The sequence below is a fragment of the Paramacrobiotus metropolitanus genome, unplaced genomic scaffold (assembly GCF_019649055.1).
Source record: "Paramacrobiotus metropolitanus isolate TYO unplaced genomic scaffold, Prichtersi_v1.0 Parri_scaffold0000056, whole genome shotgun sequence".
Taxonomy (NCBI): Eukaryota; Metazoa; Tardigrada; class Eutardigrada; order Parachela; family Macrobiotidae; genus Paramacrobiotus; species Paramacrobiotus metropolitanus.
In genome coordinates, this window is record NW_026570276.1 from 286,250 (window position 1) to 305,778 (window position 19,529).

The 19,529-nt window shown below is 42.8% G+C and overlaps 2 protein-coding genes across 3 annotated transcripts; one reads left to right on the forward strand and one right to left on the reverse strand.

Moving 5' to 3' along the window:
- Positions 1–3,915: 3,915 nt before the first annotated feature.
- Positions 3,916–15,489, forward strand: LOC129592876 (uncharacterized). Of its 2 annotated transcripts, XM_055489017.1 has the most exons (6): positions 3,916–4,163; positions 5,126–5,298; positions 5,377–5,514; positions 8,811–9,245; positions 10,227–11,132; positions 13,261–15,489. In XM_055489017.1, exons 1-6 carry the CDS (start codon positions 4,111–4,113, stop codon positions 14,472–14,474), a joined length of 2,919 nt encoding a protein of 972 aa, XP_055344992.1. In that variant the 5' UTR covers positions 3,916–4,110; the 3' UTR covers positions 14,475–15,489. The 2 variants fall into 2 exon arrangements, with proteins under 2 accessions (XP_055344992.1, XP_055344993.1); XM_055489018.1 differs by lacking the exon at positions 8,811–9,245.
- Positions 15,490–17,164: 1,675 nt separating this feature from the next.
- LOC129592826 (uncharacterized) lies at positions 17,165–18,956 on the reverse strand. The gene has a single exon (XM_055488953.1). It carries the CDS (start codon positions 18,917–18,919, stop codon positions 17,165–17,167), a length of 1,755 nt encoding a protein of 584 aa, XP_055344928.1. The 5' UTR covers positions 18,920–18,956.
- Positions 18,957–19,529: the final 573 nt, after the last annotated feature.

Consider the following 19,529-nt stretch of genomic DNA (forward strand, 5'->3'; position numbering starts at 1 on the left):
AGTCAGTCACTTTCTCTACTGACTGGTACAACATCTGGTACAGTAAAACCTCTCTAAAAAATACAGACACGGTTCCATCAGTTTCGTATGTTATACCGGGGTGTATTTTATAAAGGGAAACTGCCACCCGGTGCACTGTTATAATTTGGGGTGGGGGGCGTCGGAGTACGGGTTTCTTTTAAATGCAACATTAAGGCAGTAGCAAGAATCTGTAGTACTTTACAAATTTGTATTACATACGAGTACATAAATTACAATAAAAAATACAGACTTCGTTTTGAGTTCATCATAAAGCATGGTTAGTACTGGAAGACTGGTAAAATAAAAATATTCTGTGAGATATACTTCTGCATATAGTAATTACCATTTACACAAACAACGTTAATGTTGCTCCATATTAGCTCAGGATTGTCAAGTGGCGCTGGCTAGGCGCGCACCGACCATCGACGGCGGAACAAAGCAAACCCGGATGAAGGCTTTAATGCCGAAATCTAACACACACCGCGCTTTGCGCGCGAGCCAAAAAACCAACTGCCAAGATAACGGATCCTGCAGCCAGCACAGCTGTGCTGCAGGCCGTGAGAAAGCATGCAAATGCCCAGACAGGAAAAAACCCAAAACCAACCAATGACAGAAGGGCTGAATCATAAGCCCGCCCTGACATCCCTGTACGGTCTAACACTGAGCTCCTGCGAAGTGCAGGTAAATGGCGTGATGCGCCGTAAAAGAACAGTGGATACAGGGACCGGTACGGTCCCTGTACTATGTCTAATAGACTGTACTACCGGGTGGCTCGGTTCCAGTTCGGTCGGCTCACGTGGTCCGGTATGGGATCCAGTTCGGTCAGGTTTGGTCCGGCTCGGTCCCGGTTTGGTCGGCTCGGATCTGGTTCGGTTTAGGAATGGTTCTGGGTCGGTTTGGCTCGGGTTCGGCCACGGGCGGTCCAGTGCTTGGGTCAACGCACTGTCGCGCCAGAATCCAGGGTCGGATGCGGAAATCGGTAGATTCCGCATTTTATCCGTCTGGAAAAAGGTCACGGTCTGGGGAAAATCGCGCAGGGGTTTGGGGCACAGGTACGGCCATGACCCTGCAAACACAAAAATACGCTGCTCCGGGTAGGGAAAATCAGCTGCTCCGCCGCGGGAAAGGTTGTCCCAGGTAGGACGGGCAGGGTTTTGTTGGGGGGAAATTTCTCGGCGTGGTGATGGTGGTCGATCCGGCCGTGGGGATCGGGGTTGGCATGGCTGTTGGTGGTGGTGAAGGGTCCGCAGGTCTCCTGCTGGTCCGGGTTGCGTCCACCGTCGGCATCCGTCATCGGTACGGTGTGGCTGTGGGTTTGTCCGTCCATCGCTGCACTTCTGGCTTGGCGACATCTCCATCCCCTTCTGGGAGAGGCAGTTTCCTCCGCGTTCTGCGGGAGTGACGGCACAGCTCCGGCGACTGACGGGAAATCCGGAGGAGCGGGTGAGCTCCGTACCCGGGGTTGGCACAGGACGCGATCTGGTCCACAGCTCAGAGGTGGCCCGTGAGCGGGGCAAGCCCGCTGTGTAACACACGATCGTCACCGTGATCTGCTACCATGTCAAGTGGCGCTGGCTAGGCGCGCACCGACCATCGACGGCGGAACAAAGCAAACCCGGATGAAGGCTTTAATGCCGAAATCTAACACACACCGCGCTTTGCGCGCGAGCCAAAAAACCAACTGCCAAGATAACGGATCCTGCAGCCAGCACAGCTGTGCTGCAGGCCGTGAGAAAGCATGCAAATGCCCAGACAGGAAAAAACCCAAAACCAACCAATGACAGAAGGGCTGAATCATAAGCCCGCCCTGACAGGATGTTAAGGTAACATCAGATTGCATCCAGGTACCTGTATGCAACTGTATTTAACCGGGGCTGAATGTTGTTCAGAGGTTGTCCACACTAGTTAAACTGCATTTGGTTCCCCGGAAAGTGTATGTCAGGCTTATAAAGAGGTGAATGTTATAAAGAGAATCCCCCCTATGTTATAACATGCGAGCCGATTCGGTTCCTTAATTAAAACAGTGAGAGAAGAAGAATCATAGAAGTATCTGCGCTCTCTTGGTTGACCTTAAGCTTCCTCAGCAGATTCGAAAATCTGCTCATTTATACAGATAGACAAGCCGCGGTTTCGTCCGTTGTGATTGTTTGATTTGATGAACAGTGTCTCCGAGCTCAGTCTCAATTTTTTATCGAAAATTTCGATCAAATATATTGTGTTTTTCAACTTTCCCGGGGAGGATCTCGTGGTCATTTGAAAAAACCCCCTCTTCCGCTACAAATACCGTACTCCAGTGATTATTCTAACAATGATTGTTCATACAGTGTACAAGAGGGAATCCCTTCTGCCTAATGAGCTGAGATTGAGATTGCTGTCCGAAGACTAAAATAGACATCTGGTTACCGCCAATGCTATTTTTTCCAGTTCACTAGTCTGTGTGTTTTAGTTTTTTCTACTGGATTTATATTCTGAAACCTACAGGTTGTATGTTACAGAGAAGTGTATTTAATAAAGAAGTGTATGTAACGAGAGGTTTTACTGTAGTATGACAACAGAAAATTTTTAGTCAGGGAATAATTAGTGGCCTTCGTCAATACACGAGAAAGCAAGGACACTACATACACCCAGAATATGCATTTAGAAAGGCCTCTTTACCATGTCGCAAAGGCAAGATGTAATAACGTAACTGATGATGTGATGTACGTAATACTGGGAATGTCACGATTTAATTTAAATTTAACAAACCCGAAATATTTCAACTTTCAGGTCGAAAAGCAACGTCAGCTTCGCGCTTTGCGCGAGACCTCAACTCGGACTACAAGGTTTCGCGAAAAAATGTACACTATCGTACTGATGGCCTTCTTGCGATAAAAGTATTAAAAACTTTTACAAGCTCATATTTCGAGGTTTTCAAAAGTTTTTGTAGATGTGCCAATTTACGCTCGTACCTGCTATACTCCCGAGTTTTGCCAGTTAACTAATACTCCGTTTTTTAATACTGGTTTTAATAAATAACCAGTGCTCCCCCTCTTTGCAAAAATTAAGTGTGCTCACACAGATTTTGAAGATTTTAGGCTCTGAATTTACTGTGAGTAAAAAGCACTAGGATTCTGATCTTTATCACTAAACAACCAATAAAGCGCGGAGAAGGGCGACTAAGTTTCTAATGCAAAAATTCTGAAAATGTTAAAAGGAACAAAACGTAGTAAAAAGTAATAAAACCACGTGAAAGTTTGGGAAAAGTTCATAAAGAACGGTGAAGTTTGAATTCTTTTGGGAAGTTCTCTACTGAATTATTTAAGCAGACTTGCGCGAAAAGTATACAACTTGATGTCCGTCAACTTTGAAAAAATAGAACCAGTTCTATTTCATAATTTTGACGGACGAAGCCAAATTTTGACGGCCATCAACTTGACGGACCTCCTAACTTTTCGGACGATGTCCGGGTACGTAGTTATACTTCTCAAGTCAGTCACGTGCAATGTGACGGAGTTGGGGAAGTGTTTATACTCTGTAGTTGCGAAATTTCATCAGTTCCGTGAGATGTGACGGTCTTAAAACCGAGTATAAATAGGCTTTAACACTCCTACTGGCAGCAAAATCTACAGTAGTTTCTTTCGCTGTACACTGTAGATATCTTATCAAGTTAGAACACCGGCTGGCCCGGCAGCTATCTTTCGCCCAGCTGGGCATCGCACACGCTGCTTTGAGCATCGAGCAATGTGTGTTCATGAAGCAAGTTATAAACGAACAGTGTCGTTTTAATCACCCGAAAGATGCACACATTACAAATATATGTTTCATGTTTGCAAGCACTAATTGTTATCTTATCATGTTGTTTACGCAAGTGGAAAGAATCGACTCGCATTTGGAAAAAGCGATAAATCGATTGTTCCTTCCGAAACTGCAGTGCTACAAATTAATGCGCCATACATCGTTGTAAAGTTTGCAACGGTAACGTTTAGCCTCGTGACCCTTCTCATATTCTCTAACGTATTCTTGAGGTATTTTTTATCCACCGTTTACACGTGACACCACTCGCCAGCAACCTTCGTATTTAGCGCAACAACTGCTCCAGATTTCTCAGATATGAAGGAAAATAATACAAATGCGAATTACACGCAAGCCGTTCTGCAGTTATGGTAAGCTACTCGACAGCATAAAAGAGCGATTGCCTTTTCTTTTCTGTACGTTGCGTTACCATTTCATGACTGTTTACCATCGTACAGATAGATCTTGTTTTCCCGTTACAGCTAGTTGCAGATGCCGTATTGTCTCAATTTCAATGTACCGGTAGGCGGTAACCATGAGCCATGACTCATGAGGCAAACGCACATCTCAAACCGGATGCGCGAAAATGTGCATATTGCAACTTACAAAAGCCGAGCCACAGTTGCTGCATTTTCAAGCGCATTAGTGATTAGACCTTGGAAACTGCATAAACACGGAACAACAGCGTTTACTGGTTTGAAATTTGATGCTTCTGCCAAGATAATTAGTTCGAAAAATAGAAGCCCTCCTTCGCAATATAAGACCCATGCCCGTAATTGCACTGCGCTCTATGCTGCAGTAAAATGCATTAGAGTGACCGACGGGCGGACAACACATTTTCCACAAGCGATGACCACAGAGGACCTTAGAATAAGTACACACCGTAATTATAGAATTATAAGCCCTGGGTTACAAAAGTGGGAACGCCCTGCGGAGGGGCTTCAATTACGGGCATGGTCTTATATCTCGGATCTCGGAGGGGGGGGGCTATTGCCGGTATATTTCAAGTGTGGCATGGTGGTGGTGGTATTGTGTGCTAGGTACCGGTACATGCCGGTAATTCATTTTACCGTGCATTTTATTAAAGCCCAGGGTTTGTATTTCGAGGGGGGGAGGGCCTGTAAGTTGATAATCACGGTACAATCAATGACACAAGTGTGACTTGTGAAATGTATGACCTATTTCTATAACCCGTGCATGGATTTTAAATTCATTCAGTAAGGTACCTTAATTATCGCGCGAGCTTAATCGGCTAAAATAGCAATAATTCTATAAGTACAATATTTTGTTATGCTAACAGTACAGATAAGTAAGATGAACTTCTTTATTTTAGGAATATAACTCTGGGCCTTTTAACTTGGGACAACAAAACATTCAACGATATACCAAAGCCCGAAAACTATTTAGAAACGGATTCCAATAAAGAACCACCACCGCCTCGTGGCTACTCTTATTGGACACCAATAGTGTTGATCGTAACTGTTTTTTTGATTCCTGTTAGTATTTGTAAGTAGGTGTCGTTGCATCCAAGTATTGGTAAGTATTGCTGCAAAATAAGCGCAGAAATATTGTTTTATTCTTCAGGGGTATACTGTTGCATTAAAGAAAGAAACAAAGGAAACAGGCGGGATGACTTGGTATTGGCTGCAGAACAAGCTGAAACTGGCATCGCACCTTTGCTTTCTGACTGTAAAGATGAAAGGACTGTCGCTGTTTCAGAAGGTATGGTAGGTATGGTACATTTGCAGCAGAGTTTAATGTGAGTATTTAAACGGGACTTAACGGATTTTTTTAGGTCAGTGCTATGCGCCCCAACGATCCTCGTAATAATAATAGTAATTGTAATGCGCCTAGTACAAAGTCAGTGCTGAAGTAGGTGGCTGGCTTCCGGAACGGGCGTAAAGGAACACGCAGTGCGCTTAGTGTGCACTGCCTGTTCCTCGACGCCTTCAGTTCCTTGGCAAGCTTGTATCTGTGTAGCTGGTATAGCCCATTTCCTAATTTTTGACTCAGTGAGAAAAGGGGTGGGCTTATACACGGCCTTACAGAGAGTGAGAATGCTTCCGCTCTGTTCATTCACTTGCATCCACTGAGATTTAAAATCAGTGTGGGTGGGCGAAGGGGTGAGTTTGTTTTTAAACGGAATAGTCTCCGAAGGCGCAGCAAGTGAAAGATTTGCATGTAGTACAGTACAACGTTTCAATAAGCAACGTCATCCGCTCTCCACCTTTTGTATTCATAACGTTTATACGGCGGCCCGTTTCATAAATCTGCTTTCGATCAACAAGTTGTTTAATTAACCGCACAAACGTACAGTACAATCATAAAAAAAAATTCAGATTTCAAATTTTTCACCAAAAATTGGTCAGGAAAGAAGTAGCAACTACATAATCTGCTTCAACAATTTGTTGCACTTTGTCATGTTTAGACGGCATGTTAACCAAACGATTAATCGGGAAAGGCTTTCAAACTTATAAGCAGAAAGGTTGTAACCCTTTGTGAAAATCCAAAATTAAAAACTGGGATGGCGAATATAAGAAATTTATTAGGTGATTCACGTATATCTGTATGTAGAGTTACTATGACTGTTAATTACGTATTTTGCGAGGCCGCTACGTGACTGAAGGAGCGTAAGTATCCAAGTTTTACTGCACGACGTTTACGTAGAAATTAAATAAACACATGATTACACATCATACCCGCACTCACGACAGCAAGTTTCAACGAAAAATTAAGAAATGGACTATGTCAGGCAATCGATCTGTGGCTGGGCCGATGGCAAATGGCTATGTCGATTTTAGCTATTACGGCGTTAAGACTAAAGGTGTGAGTATAGTACTGCTTTAACTTCAAAGTTGGGTCGGCCAACTTCGCTTCTGCCGTCCATTTACCTTTGCCATTTCAGTTTGCCTTTTTCAGCTCTACCTTTGTCGCCGGAATAACCGCTAGCACAATGCTTTACCGTTTCAGTACACCGTCTTTAAAAGCCTTTGTCGTTTGAAAAACGAATCCCCGTTAACACATTGCCATTTCTGAACATTTTTAGTGCCATGTCTTTATTTGATGTTTGAATACTAGCTGTACTCGAAAGGCACTTTAAATGCGTTCTGTACGATACAGAGCCGGAAGTTCTGTATCGTTTCGATCACACCCCCTTACTGCTGATTGGACGGCCGAGTTAAAGTGTTCTGTATCTAAAAGGAACTCTCCTGGCTCCGTTACGATACAGAACTCGCATTTCTTGCTAGGTCAAATTTATTTTTTGATGTAGATGCACAGTCCGCTGTACGTCTAAAGTCCTATTTTTAATTTTCAAGTTTTGAGGGTGTAATTAACGGGAGTTTAATTGTTTCTATCGAATCAACATTCCAGTTCTGCTTTGTTCACTGATTTTAGCTGCCTCCGATAGTGCATGTTTGAATTTGTATCGATGGCAACACGCAACTTCGCCATAGCCGTCAGCGCGAGGAATACTTCGGCGTACTTTACGTGCAACAGCCTTTCGCTTTTTCACCAGTCGTTTGATTTCGTAACTTAACAAAACTTAAAATCGTCAGAAAAACAGAAAGGAAATGGCCACAAAATTGTTGTGAAAAATAAATAAATCGTTGACCAATTCAACTACAGTAACTGGGCGCTTTTAGAAACCGTGGTCTCGTTGCTCTGTAACCATCTATAAGATTCAGCGCTGTACCATTGGTAGATTCACTTTTAGAGAACTCCCGGCTCTGTATCTTACAGAACGCATTTAAAGTGCGTTTCGAGTAGTACTACTGTAGTCTGTACGTATATGACTGTACATAATATAATAATATTTATTACGATATCTTCGTATGCAGAACATGCATGTAGGAAAATTTTTAAACTTTAGCTCTGATTCCTAACATATTTACGGAAACAAAAGTTTTGCCAACGCAAGGTCAAACACAACAGAGAGTTATGAAACACTTTCTTTAATATTATTATTAATTTTGTTGTTCGCAAAAGTAGCAACGTGCCCGCAATGTGCTGGGGCCTAATAAAATGAACCACTAAACTAATGGCTTAAGGTGATTTAAGGCTTAAGGTGATTTTTTCTGCGTCCGTCAAAATTGTGTTTTATTTACATCTACCAGAATGTACAAGAGAAAATATGACCGTGACAAAAAGCTGTACTCTGATCCAGCATGGATCACGCTCGTGCACAAAGCTGCTTTCTGTTTTCACTAGGATAACATCCGTTAAAAGCTAATTTTGAGAAAAAAAGTTGTTCTTAAAATCTTTCCTGAATCTCAAGTGGAACCAGTGCATGCATCTGGTACCAGTTGTAATAACTTGATTTTAGCTTTTTTGAAACTGTTAGAGTGTTGCGGAAACAGCGGAACTATGCTGAATTTGTTTCCAGAAAGTTTGAGCCGTATTATATACAAATATTATATGCAACGCTTTAAAGAAAAACAACAATAAAATAGTCAAGAAATGGAAATGTGTAAACGGTAAATCGTATTTCACACGGCGAAGGCTTTTAAAGACGGTGTTCTGGAACGGCAATGGAGTGTAACGGCTTTTCCGGCGGCAAGGGCAAAGGTGAAGGTAAAGTTGAAAAGGCAAACTGAAACGGCAAAGGCGAAGTTGGCCGACCCTCAAAGTCACTTGCGACTTGCGAATATCAACGTTTTCATTGAATAAGTTGAGATGGGTTTTGCGTGCCTCCACAGAAATACAGTATACTTACTACAGTGGACACCGCAAATGTGGTTACACCGATAGCTGTATGCATGCATAGCGCTATCGGCTATCGGTGTAACCACATTTATGGTGTCCATTGTAAATTATATAAATATGCTCTCATTGTAAAGACCAGTCACGGTTTAGTAAGAGATCTACGGGGCGCATGACCAAAATTCTGTGCGCCCAGATACCGGCCAAACAGCCAGTTCACTTCACGCCCGGTTTCCGGGCGCATGTCCAGTTTGCTTAGCGCCACAATGTCCGAGGAGCAGCTAATTTGGTAATTTTATTTAACCTGTTTCCTGCAGCCCACTCTTTCAACCGCCAAACTGACTACTCTAAAAAGTCCGAAAGCAAAAGCAGCGACATCTCATCCAACAAATCTGAAAACCAATCCGACTTTGAGACCGACGACGAAGTCATTCTAAACCCAATGGGCAGCACTTGTCAGTATAATTACAATGATTCGGATTATTTTGCAAGAGGAGCATTCGGGATTTTATATAAGGCTATCGTCACTGATAGCGGAGATTTTGCCGGGAAAGAGGTCGTTGTGAAGGTAACGCATCTGGACACCAGTTCAGAGATGTTTGCTAAAGGAAAAATCTGGCGGGCTTGGTATCGACGGATGGCGCTTGTCCTTCAGATACGACATGAACATCTGTTGACGTATCATCAAATCAGCATTGTCGAGTCGCAGAATAAAAAAGTTATTTTGCGGCTTTTGATGGATTTCTGTTCAGGTACGCCGGAGGTACGATACCTCAAAGAACTAAACTTTGCCCGATGGCAGTATTATGTACTCGTATTTGTGTTGGCAAAATTATTAAAAAAACGGCATGCGATTTGTGAAAGAGTTTCTTAGTTTTCGATTTTCGCGAGAATTGGCTGAAACAGCTCGCTTAACTGATCTTCTGAAATGGCCCAACCGGATATGATATGCGCAAACGGTTTGCACGGCAATCGTTGGCACTTATCGTCATTGCAAAATTATGGGATAATTTTGCAGACCCATCGGCGCAGATTCGTCAACAGCGCCTTCACGGCTCAGGTTGGCACCCGTGGCGTCGGTTCGGGAAACGGTAATAAATCCAAACGTCATTTAATTTCCACGAGATTATTGAGTTACGGTTACAAGGTGGGATTGGGGTAATCGGGCGCCCCTTCCTGAAAATAGTTTGCATCGAACGTCGAACGCAGGTTTGCATCGAACGCAGGTTTGCATCGAACTACATACATTAAAAATTTAGGCTGATACCGATGGGCGAAATGTTTTCGATGGGTAAGGCACAAATTATGTATGTAATGTAACACTTGTCTGGTGCCACAAATCCAGTACGATTTTCAACGGGTATGCAAATTATGCGGTTAACAACCACCAGTTACAGTGGACGCCATAAGTATGGAACTTACACTTGCGTAACCACAAAAAGCGCGCAACCAGGCACTTGTCTGTACTCAGTCATATTCCGGGCTGGCAATCGGCCTGCCGATACATATTACCATTCGCACCTTCCCCTTTTCCCAACGGAAGCCATCCACCAATATCTCAAACCAATGAGAAATAAATTACAAAAGTTTTGATACCAAACTAGGAGCTCTTTATGAGATCCAAGAGACAATCGAGGCACCTAAAGTTTCTTGTAGACAAAGCATAGGATTTATTACATTTTTCATTAGTTCCAGGTTACTCTTTGATACACTTGTGTTAGTTTTGCTCGCAGGCGGTGATCTGGCTATGCTATTGCAACGGATGCATGAGAAAAACCTGAAAATGGAGCACCAAACAGCTATCCGTTACACCATCGAACTGGCCGACGGCATCCAGTTTCTCCACCATAAAAAGATTATCCATTCCGATTTAAAACCAAAAAATATTTTGATCAAACAACTTAGTGATAATCAGGAGCGGCTGTTGATTGGAGACCTAGACGACTGCATTAAACTGCAGGGAGTTTCAACAGGCAATAAGGATGTTAGCCGGCTGCGCGGAACCCAGCGGTATATGTCGCCAGAGATGTTGAGCGAATTCGCAGCGATAAACGGACAATTTCCTGGACGGAAGACGGACATTTGGAGTTTGGGATGCATCATTCTGGAGCTGGCCAACTCCGTTATTGGCAATCAGAGGCAATGGCTGTATAACGCATCCACTGGTGAGAAAGTGCCAGCGGGAAGCAAAATAGGTGATGAAAAGTTTATCGTGCTCGTAATAAACGGCTTCACACCATTCATTGCCAAAGAAATTCCAGACGATTTGCAACTGTGTACTAAGCCATGCTTAAGTCGAAATCCGAAACTCAGGATATCGGCGAGCAGTTTAATAGAAACGCTGTGCAGCATTGAAAGCAAAGATCCAGCTTACCGGGTTCGTGCTGCACAGAATGGTTTTATCCAACTCCTGCAGAACTGCCAACTTTCGACCCAACTCAGTTCGGCCAAAGACCAGCAAGGCATGATTGCCTGCCTTGCTAACTATGTATTTGATGAAAATTTTATGGATAAGGAGCGGGCATCTAAAGATATATATGGACGCGGTCATCTTGTTTCTGTTCGGATAGATAAAACTGGGGAACTGATCGAGCCCAAACCATTTTATATGGATAATCAAGTTACTTTAGCAGCTTTCTGTAAGTAGTCTTCGAGGAATATCTTTTTGCATACACAGTCTAGTAACGCAAGTAGCTGTGCGAGTACAGTACCAAAAGTTCCACTATGAAGCGGTATTTTTGAAATGTAAGCTCAAGATGCGATACTGCCCTTATACCGAACAACGGCTTTAAAATTGCTTTAAAATTTTATAACAACCTTAAAAAGTTGTCTTTTTTTGCTCCAAAATACTTTTTCTAAATGTGTATTAAAATCACAGCTTTTAATTACGGAGCATTGGTATTCGTTTATTTGTTCTTCGACCGGAGCGTAGCGAAGGTACTCTGTATTCAAGACTAACGCGTTAGCGGGTTTCTGTCCGATACGAAAGCGCATTACGGAAGCAGGAATATTGCATCACGCAGTTGATCGCTTCAGCGTCACAGCAGCCAGTGTTTTTGACGTTAGTGATGATTGCCGTGACGTAGCCTGCATATTACGGCCATACTGCAACTCTTGATTTCTGTCAGTTACGAGAAATTGCGACAGATCATTACAGAAGCAACACTGTGACCTCACCACAATTAACTGCTTTACAGTAGAATCTGTGAGATTTAACATCCACCAGCATTGGAAACCCGTAAATTGAACATCCGGCAAGGAACCGACGCGTCTTGCAGATTGTAGACTCTGAATTTTACACATGGGGGTCGCCACGACTGTTAAACATTTGTGAAGCGACCATTTAACGCTTTACAGAGAACTCTGAACAATGATAATACTAGGAAAGTGGACTCGCTTTTTGCGGGCACTGCATGACCCAAGCGTAGCAGGATTATGTACAGAGTGTCTGACGCCCCTTTGTACTGCAGACAATCCTCTTCGATTATTCAATGCTCTCATTCCTGTTGGTAGAATTTTTAGTGCTTAATGACAAGTGAAATCTCGGCCTCTGGCCCTGCTATGCATTTACGAAAGATTTCGCAAATGCCTAAGTAAAGTCTCGATAAATGTTTCGAAACTGTTCGAAAATCCTAATTTTTTGAATTTTCTTCAGCTCTTGAGGAATAATTTATGCCGGTTCATGCACTGCTGTGGGAGGTCACCGCCACAATATGCACATATGATAAAAAACGATCACGAATGATAATAATGACTTCGGCTGTTTTTTTAACGTTTAAAATTTAATCGCTGTAATTAGTCTTAGTCTGCGCAAGCGTAATGCTATGTGTACTGGCTGCTGTCGAAAAAAAGGATTTTACATGCACCTATGGAAAGTAGTCAATGGCAGCGTTATCTACTGAATACGGCATGAAGTGTAGGATCTGGTAACGCTGGTGACGGGTTAATAAAAGGTCAAAGATTGGTCTAAAAAGCAGCATTCCCGTATAGGTCCATCATGTCAAAAAACTGGTGACACCAACAGCATTGCTGATCATTACGATTCTGATTAAGCAGTTTAGTAGAAGAAATTTCTTAATAATCGGACTGTTAAATAGTCTAAATTTTTTAGCGCAGGGGTTTGTTTGTGTTTGCTATTTTGGGGCATTGCAAAATGTCTGTGGGACATATTTGCCGGGAAATGCACGAATGCCGGCCTTTCCAGTTTTCTTCGGTTTCATAGTTTTTGTTAGGTTGCACAATGTCAGAAGATCGAAGTGGGTGTCATGGGAAACAGAGAAAAAGAGATCTCTGAGTTTTCGCGCTAACAGATGAGTGTCAGGTAGCCGTATTCTGGCACTGGACAGTGTTTGCAATACCCAGCTAGGATGTTGATTCAGAAATGTTTAGCGGAAACCGGTATATTGATACTGTCACTATCGACTGATCATTCCAGGAACAAAACCCATCGCCTGTGACAGGCAAAAACGCACCCCCTTACGTTTCTGCAGCGCTATTTTGCCGTTTTTACCAAAAGCGGTAATCCTTTTATCATATCGGTGAGATGACCACCGGCCAGTGAATACGGTCACCGTTCATGTGTGCATCCGGTAACAGACACCTCCTTGCATATGTGTATTTCGTGGCGGTGACCGACGCACAGACACCACATTTTTCATTACCTTCGAACATAAAAGACCTTCGCTACGCTTCGGTTGACAAATACAGACGTGCCATGCATACTTCTAAGATAGTAATAATAACTATCTAATTTTCACGTTGTCATAGTTGACGAAGCCGACACCCAAATCCACTCAAAAAATGCAGCCTGGCATGCTCGCATTCTGTTACAAAGAATTCCCTTAAAATCCCTTGTGGAGTCGGTGCAATTAGCATTCACCGATCCAAAGGACTTTCACACCATCGGCATTCCGCCGGACTGTGGCGACAGTGTAGACCAGATCAACACCAAGCTTTTCGAGGTGTCCGGTCGGACGTGCTATAGCGGTTGCTCCAACCTGAAACTCGCTCGGAAAGCGTACTGTTATGTTAAAATGTGGGTCCCTAAAAAATTGTTAATAAGAAAACAATTAAACCAGATGCGTGGGATTTGTAATCATCGTCTTGCAATGGGTGAAAAAACTACACGAGAAGACAACTATCCGCAGGAGGAGGACCTTGTGGAACACATGGTATTTCGGAAATCCTCCGAACAGCAAATTGTCTTGCGCTGTCCGCAGAGGGATGTCTTAGTTAATCGACAATTCTTGGTTCGTATTTCTACAAAATGCGATTTCATCTTTCATGCATGCTCCGACGTTTATGAAATGAAATTTAGTAGCGATGCGGTGTTATTTGTGCTCGATGCTGTGCAAGGTGATCACCTATGTTTGCACGATGTGGAGCAAGTGCCGTCATTTTTCTTATACGAAGTAATGGCCTTATCGACTATTTGGGATTGTAAAGAGTTAAAACTGGTGTCGCAGTTGGCATTTTTGGAAATGTTGTGCAGTCCCAAATGCGATCCTGACAGCATTCCCTTGGAAGATGCTTTGGAATGCATCTGGGATAACTTTGACATCAATGAACCGTACCTCGGCGGTAAAATTGTTATCGCCGGATTGCTTGTCATATTATCGAATATAAAGACCCACCTGCAGCTTGAACTAGTGATCGACAAATTATCGCAGCACCTAATTATTCAAGAAATTATCGACATAACGCCAACCAAGCGCTGTATAGAGGTTGTCGTTAAGGGACTGGATGGGAAATTATTCGTCGTTAAGACGCATCCATCTCACCGGGTGGCTTTTGTCAAAGCTCTGGTGGAAGATATGGCAAAGACGCCGCTTGATCAACAGCGACTGAAATTTGCCAGTAAGGTTCTAGAGGATTATAACACTCTGGCGGACTACAGGATTTCCCATATGAGCACTTTGAATCTGATTGCTGATCCCGTTGTTAACACTTCGTTGACTAGCAGTTTTGAGCAACGCGGCTGACTTTCTTGGTGGAAGTCACCAGAAGCATCCTATTGGTCATTAAGATCTTCTAACCAGTCAATCTTTCTGTTTTACTTTTGATGAGATGTTCTGCTTATCTGCTAATTGATCGCATGGCTCCGCAGCTATTGTCTTTGCTTAGTCTACGCTGACCCGGATTCAACCTTTTATTGCCCTAGCGGTATGCGCGCGCATCTGATTGTTAGCTGCTCTGGTCGTTTTCCATGTATGCCTATCAGTCGAACAGCGGCATCATTGGGCAGTCTTCCCAAACTTCCCAATGCGCCCGATTTTTTTGTAAGCCATCGGCAACACATACATCGCTCAAAATTTTACAGTAGCGTGCTAACAGTGTTCAGTACACGGCCTGAATTTTTCGACATCTTTCATTTGCGCAATCGAGCGCTGTAACAGCTTGAATGTGAGTGTCCCAAAAAGATGGTGACTTCCACCATTCCAGTTCTGGACTTCCGGCTGCCCTGGGTGTGTTGTAAAGAGTACCATTGGAAACTAGACGTTTTTTCACTCACACAGCCCAAAATTTGCTGTAAAATTATTTTTTTGAAATTAGTTAGTGAATAGTGATTTAATAAGGCCGATTGTGGTGTGAGTAACCATGCTAGTCAACGAAGTGCTTACACTAGTGAGCAGGACAGTGACTGATTCTGCCTGCCAGTTTCTTTGAGTTCGCACACTCGCTTTATAAAGCATATTTAGAAACACTGTCTTTGCTGATTTTCCAAATTGTGGTCACATTCCACAAGATTTGCAAAAGGAAACGGAGCGCCATCTGGCGCGATTTCTTGACGTGCCCGTACGCGGATATTCAAAGCTGCATACCTCCACTCGTGCTGTCGCCACCGGTTGGAAATGGGAGCTAAATTCGGACGGAAGCTTAAATTAGTGCTGGTTTATTTAGTAAAAGTACTTTGTAGTTAAACCATAAAGTTAAAGTTAAACCATACTTTGTAGGTTGTTTTGTCTCTTAGTAATCCAGCAAACAGTAAGTAAACCGCAAGCCAGAAAATAAATACACAGTAAATAAACGTAAGTAAGCATCTGCATAATGAGAACTGAACAGAAAGTATGATTTGCGATAAGTAAATAATTTTTTCACTAAAGTAATCATTTTACTATTGTCTGCAGCAAGTATATAGCGACAGGTTCAGCAAAATTCTGCTAAACATGATTTTTTCGTAATGAACCTGCTTTGCATTACAAGTTATCATCTAAATCGCTAAATTTTCACGATAACGCGGACTTTCAAACGTCTAATGCGCGAATTACAGTACACGATCACTAAACGTACGCAGAGTTTAATTAGTAAAACCGCTTCCGCGAAAATTGTTTGTATTGCGGCGAAAATATTCCACGTGCCTGAATTCGTCAAACAGGTTGACTTCTCTTGAAATAAAATTGGTTTAACAAAGTACAGATAAAAACTAAAAACTATAATTTGGAAAATTCACTCGCTTTTTTCGGGCACCGCATGACCGAAGCGTCGGCAGATTATATGAAATAAAATTTCGCTTATTGGCAATGCTGAAGCTAATATTTTATAAGGGTGATACCTTTTCATCCCCGTTTATTTTAAACACCCTTTTCACACCCCGTTTTGCTATAGGTACTCTTTCCTTTTCGGTTTTTTACTGCTCGCACCATTTTTCGGCGGACTGTAGACGCCCTTACATGACGCAAGTTCATTCGACGTAATATTTTTGTAAAAACTTGTTCGGCTAATTTGTTTACATACTGACAATAAAGGTCAGGAACAATATACTGCATAACAAACCTGTGCAGGTATGAAAACTTCACCCAGAGCTAGACCACACAGAGCGTGCGAGTTACGCTTCTGATGCACAAAACCGAGTTGAGTTATACCGCGAGTTACGCTACCATAAACAATACATTGAATTTTTACGAGAGTTACGTTTTTGGGGAAATAAGTTACGTTTAACTCGATAAATCGAAAAAACTCGCGATACGTTAAATAGTTGAAAACAACTGCACAGTGCTGCACAGTGCACAATTTATTCAGCTGTCAAAAGGATTGCAAGATCGTGTATCGCTAAATGTCGCGAATGATCAATAGCTGTCCTCAAGATCTTTCTTGGGTATATCCGGAATTATTCCATTGTATGACCTTCGGATTGACTTAGTTGAAAATAAGTTTTATAATATTGATTTTGATGGTGTAATTGGGTGCAGCTGTGGAAAGTACAGTTGATGACGACTAATCTGTCTGCATCAGTGCGATTTTTAGCAGCTAATTATTTTTTCCTGTTTTTTTCCTGGTGATGCGGTGGTACTGCCAAAAAATAAAGCTCATTTTCTTGCGATTCCTTACACATAAAAATGCTGTGTTCGTACTCAAAAGCAGGAAATTGTTAGCAAAATGTTTTACATTATTATTTTCTGAATTATTTCAACGAACCAAAGAAAGGATATATTATGATTGTTTTTTGATTGGATATATTATTGATTGGATTATGACTAGATATATTATGATGAATAGGATATATTATGATTGTTTTTAATGATAATTAATTTTTTCATTTAATTATCAGATGAAGTTTAATTAATTGGAATTAATTCTTTGTCTATTGTTATTACTCTCGCTTATGTTTTAAATCCGGAAACTTTCAACATCCCTAGTAGCACAAATTCTGTATAATTATATTATTAAACTTCTAGAAAACCAAAAACAGTTCATCAAGATTGCGACTGCACTCAACTGTACCACGAACACAGGCAGCATTGCCCCGTTGTATTTCTAAACTGCAACGCTGCATCAAAAACAGTTTCGCACGGCTTTCTCCAGTCTGCTCCCGAATACGTTTGGCCAGATCCGAGATAAACCCACTGGTGCTTGGTCCACAGCATCCCATAGTTTCGAAAGCAAAGGGCTGGACAATGTATCGATCCGTCAACTTCTCATATTTCCCTAGTTTTCGAATCTCAGCGGCTTCCGCGGCAGCGCCAGGGTGGTCAGAAGTTTGGCCGATATATGTTGCCGCTAGCGTGTCAGCTACAGTGACATCCCACACTAAAGATTTTCCATATTGCCAGGGATACAGAGTCATGCCATCTGGTCGCTTTCCAGTTTCCCTATCAAGTCCGGGAGGTTCCAAGATGGCGGATATTTTAGCAGATCCGCAAGCCCGTTGTATTATGTTGTTAAGCGCGCTGTGGCGCCGCATCCGTCCTGCACTTTTCTTACAGCAAAGGCCATGATGACCGTACCTGTCAACCATTTCGCCACAACGGCACTTGTGCTCATTACAAATAAAAGCACCTAAACGCAAAGCCACAGCTACTCGTAAACTGACATCATCTAGAAGGTTTCCCAAACTGGACACAGGCAGCGCCGACAACCATGCAGATGACTCTTTTGTAGACAGGGCCAACAAGCGAGCTTTAGCGATAACGTCGGCATTGTCCACTAAGAGACGGCGCATTTTGTCGTACATCAAACCGGTCCACGCTGACTGGAATCGACGGCTCTGCATGGGCGGTGGGTCTTCTCCAAGTTTCTCTTGATAAACCTTGACCACGTTTTCTCTAAGGCTTTGACCAGAGTCCGGAATAATCTCACTGACCAGAGAATCGGTAGCGTAACACGAAGACAGATATGCGGGCAACGCTACGTCCTCAGCCTTACAAAGACCGATTCCTCCAAGGCGATCAGATAAAACCGCTTGTCGCCACACAGTTTCGGACATTTCTACATTCGTGACTTCTTCCGCCTTTTTCCTCACGGTATCGTCAAACTGGCGCAGCTTATCCGGACACTTCCGACACGGGGCGCACCTAAGAGTAAACAACAATCTCGGCAGCGAAAGACTGTTCTTCAAAAGGAACAATGACTGATGCGCTGGCAACACACCGAGCAGATCAGTCAGACGTCGTATCTGACCGATCTTTCCATCTAACACTCGCCCGATTGCCAAATCAGTAAGTGGTGCACCAAGGAGATCCAACTGCTCCGACGAAACCAGCTGAATCTCAGGTGAAATAGAGTGGAAACTTTCAATGACTTCTTTCCGCTGTGATTCAGTGCCACCAAAAACGCGCAGCTCACATTTGGACAAGTTAAGCTGCAAGCCAAGTGTGCGTGCTTTATCCATTACAGTCATGAAATCTTCCAATACTGTATCCGGAACCCCGCCGCACGTGCCGTCATCCAAAAACCAGATTTTTAATGCTGACTGTAATTCTCTGGACAAATTAGCTGAGACCAAACAAAACAGTAACGGACCAAGAGGATCCCCTTGCTGGATACCATGAGCAGAGGCAATAATTTGGTCTCCACAAAACAATGACGAAGGAGCGCTGTATGCCGCGGAAATAAACGCATAATATTGAGGAAGAACTTCCGCCACTTTCTTCAACATCACATCTCTGCGGACCGTATTAAAAGCATTAGCAAAATCAAGTTTTAACATGACCTGTACTTCAGTACAGTCATCCTGTACAAATTTACGAGCATTGTCTATTGTTGTTATCTACATACTGTTTATTCATTTCATTGGTGGAGCTCAATTACATTTGGGTAACCGTTGCGCGACGGGTAACGGGAAAACGCGTAAAAAAGTATCCATGACTCAGCAAAAAAATTATCGCCCAATCGTAAGTCGAGTACGCTTCCGTGCCAAGAGAGAAATTGAACACCGAAGTGGAACTGAAAAACTCATTTTTAATGCTGTAATGTGCTAAGTGTGGTATTACGTCAAAAAAGTTAATTATGAGTTTTAGAGTGCAACCCTGGGTCGCCGGATTTAGTTTTGGTCCAAACACAAACAAATTTTGTTAATCTGTGCAGGAGAGTTAGGAATTACTCGTAGTTTGGGTAATGGTTGCGCTTCGACGTCGAAGCGCAACGCTTACGCGGACAAGTAAGCTGAAACCCATCCCAGATTTTGTGATTACGAATCAGAATGTTTGCTTGCTTACGCGCTGTTACGTCACATTTTTTACGCGTTTCCCCGTTACCCGTCGCGCAACGGTTACCCAGATGTAATTGACCTCCACCATTATAAATCAATTGTGAACCCG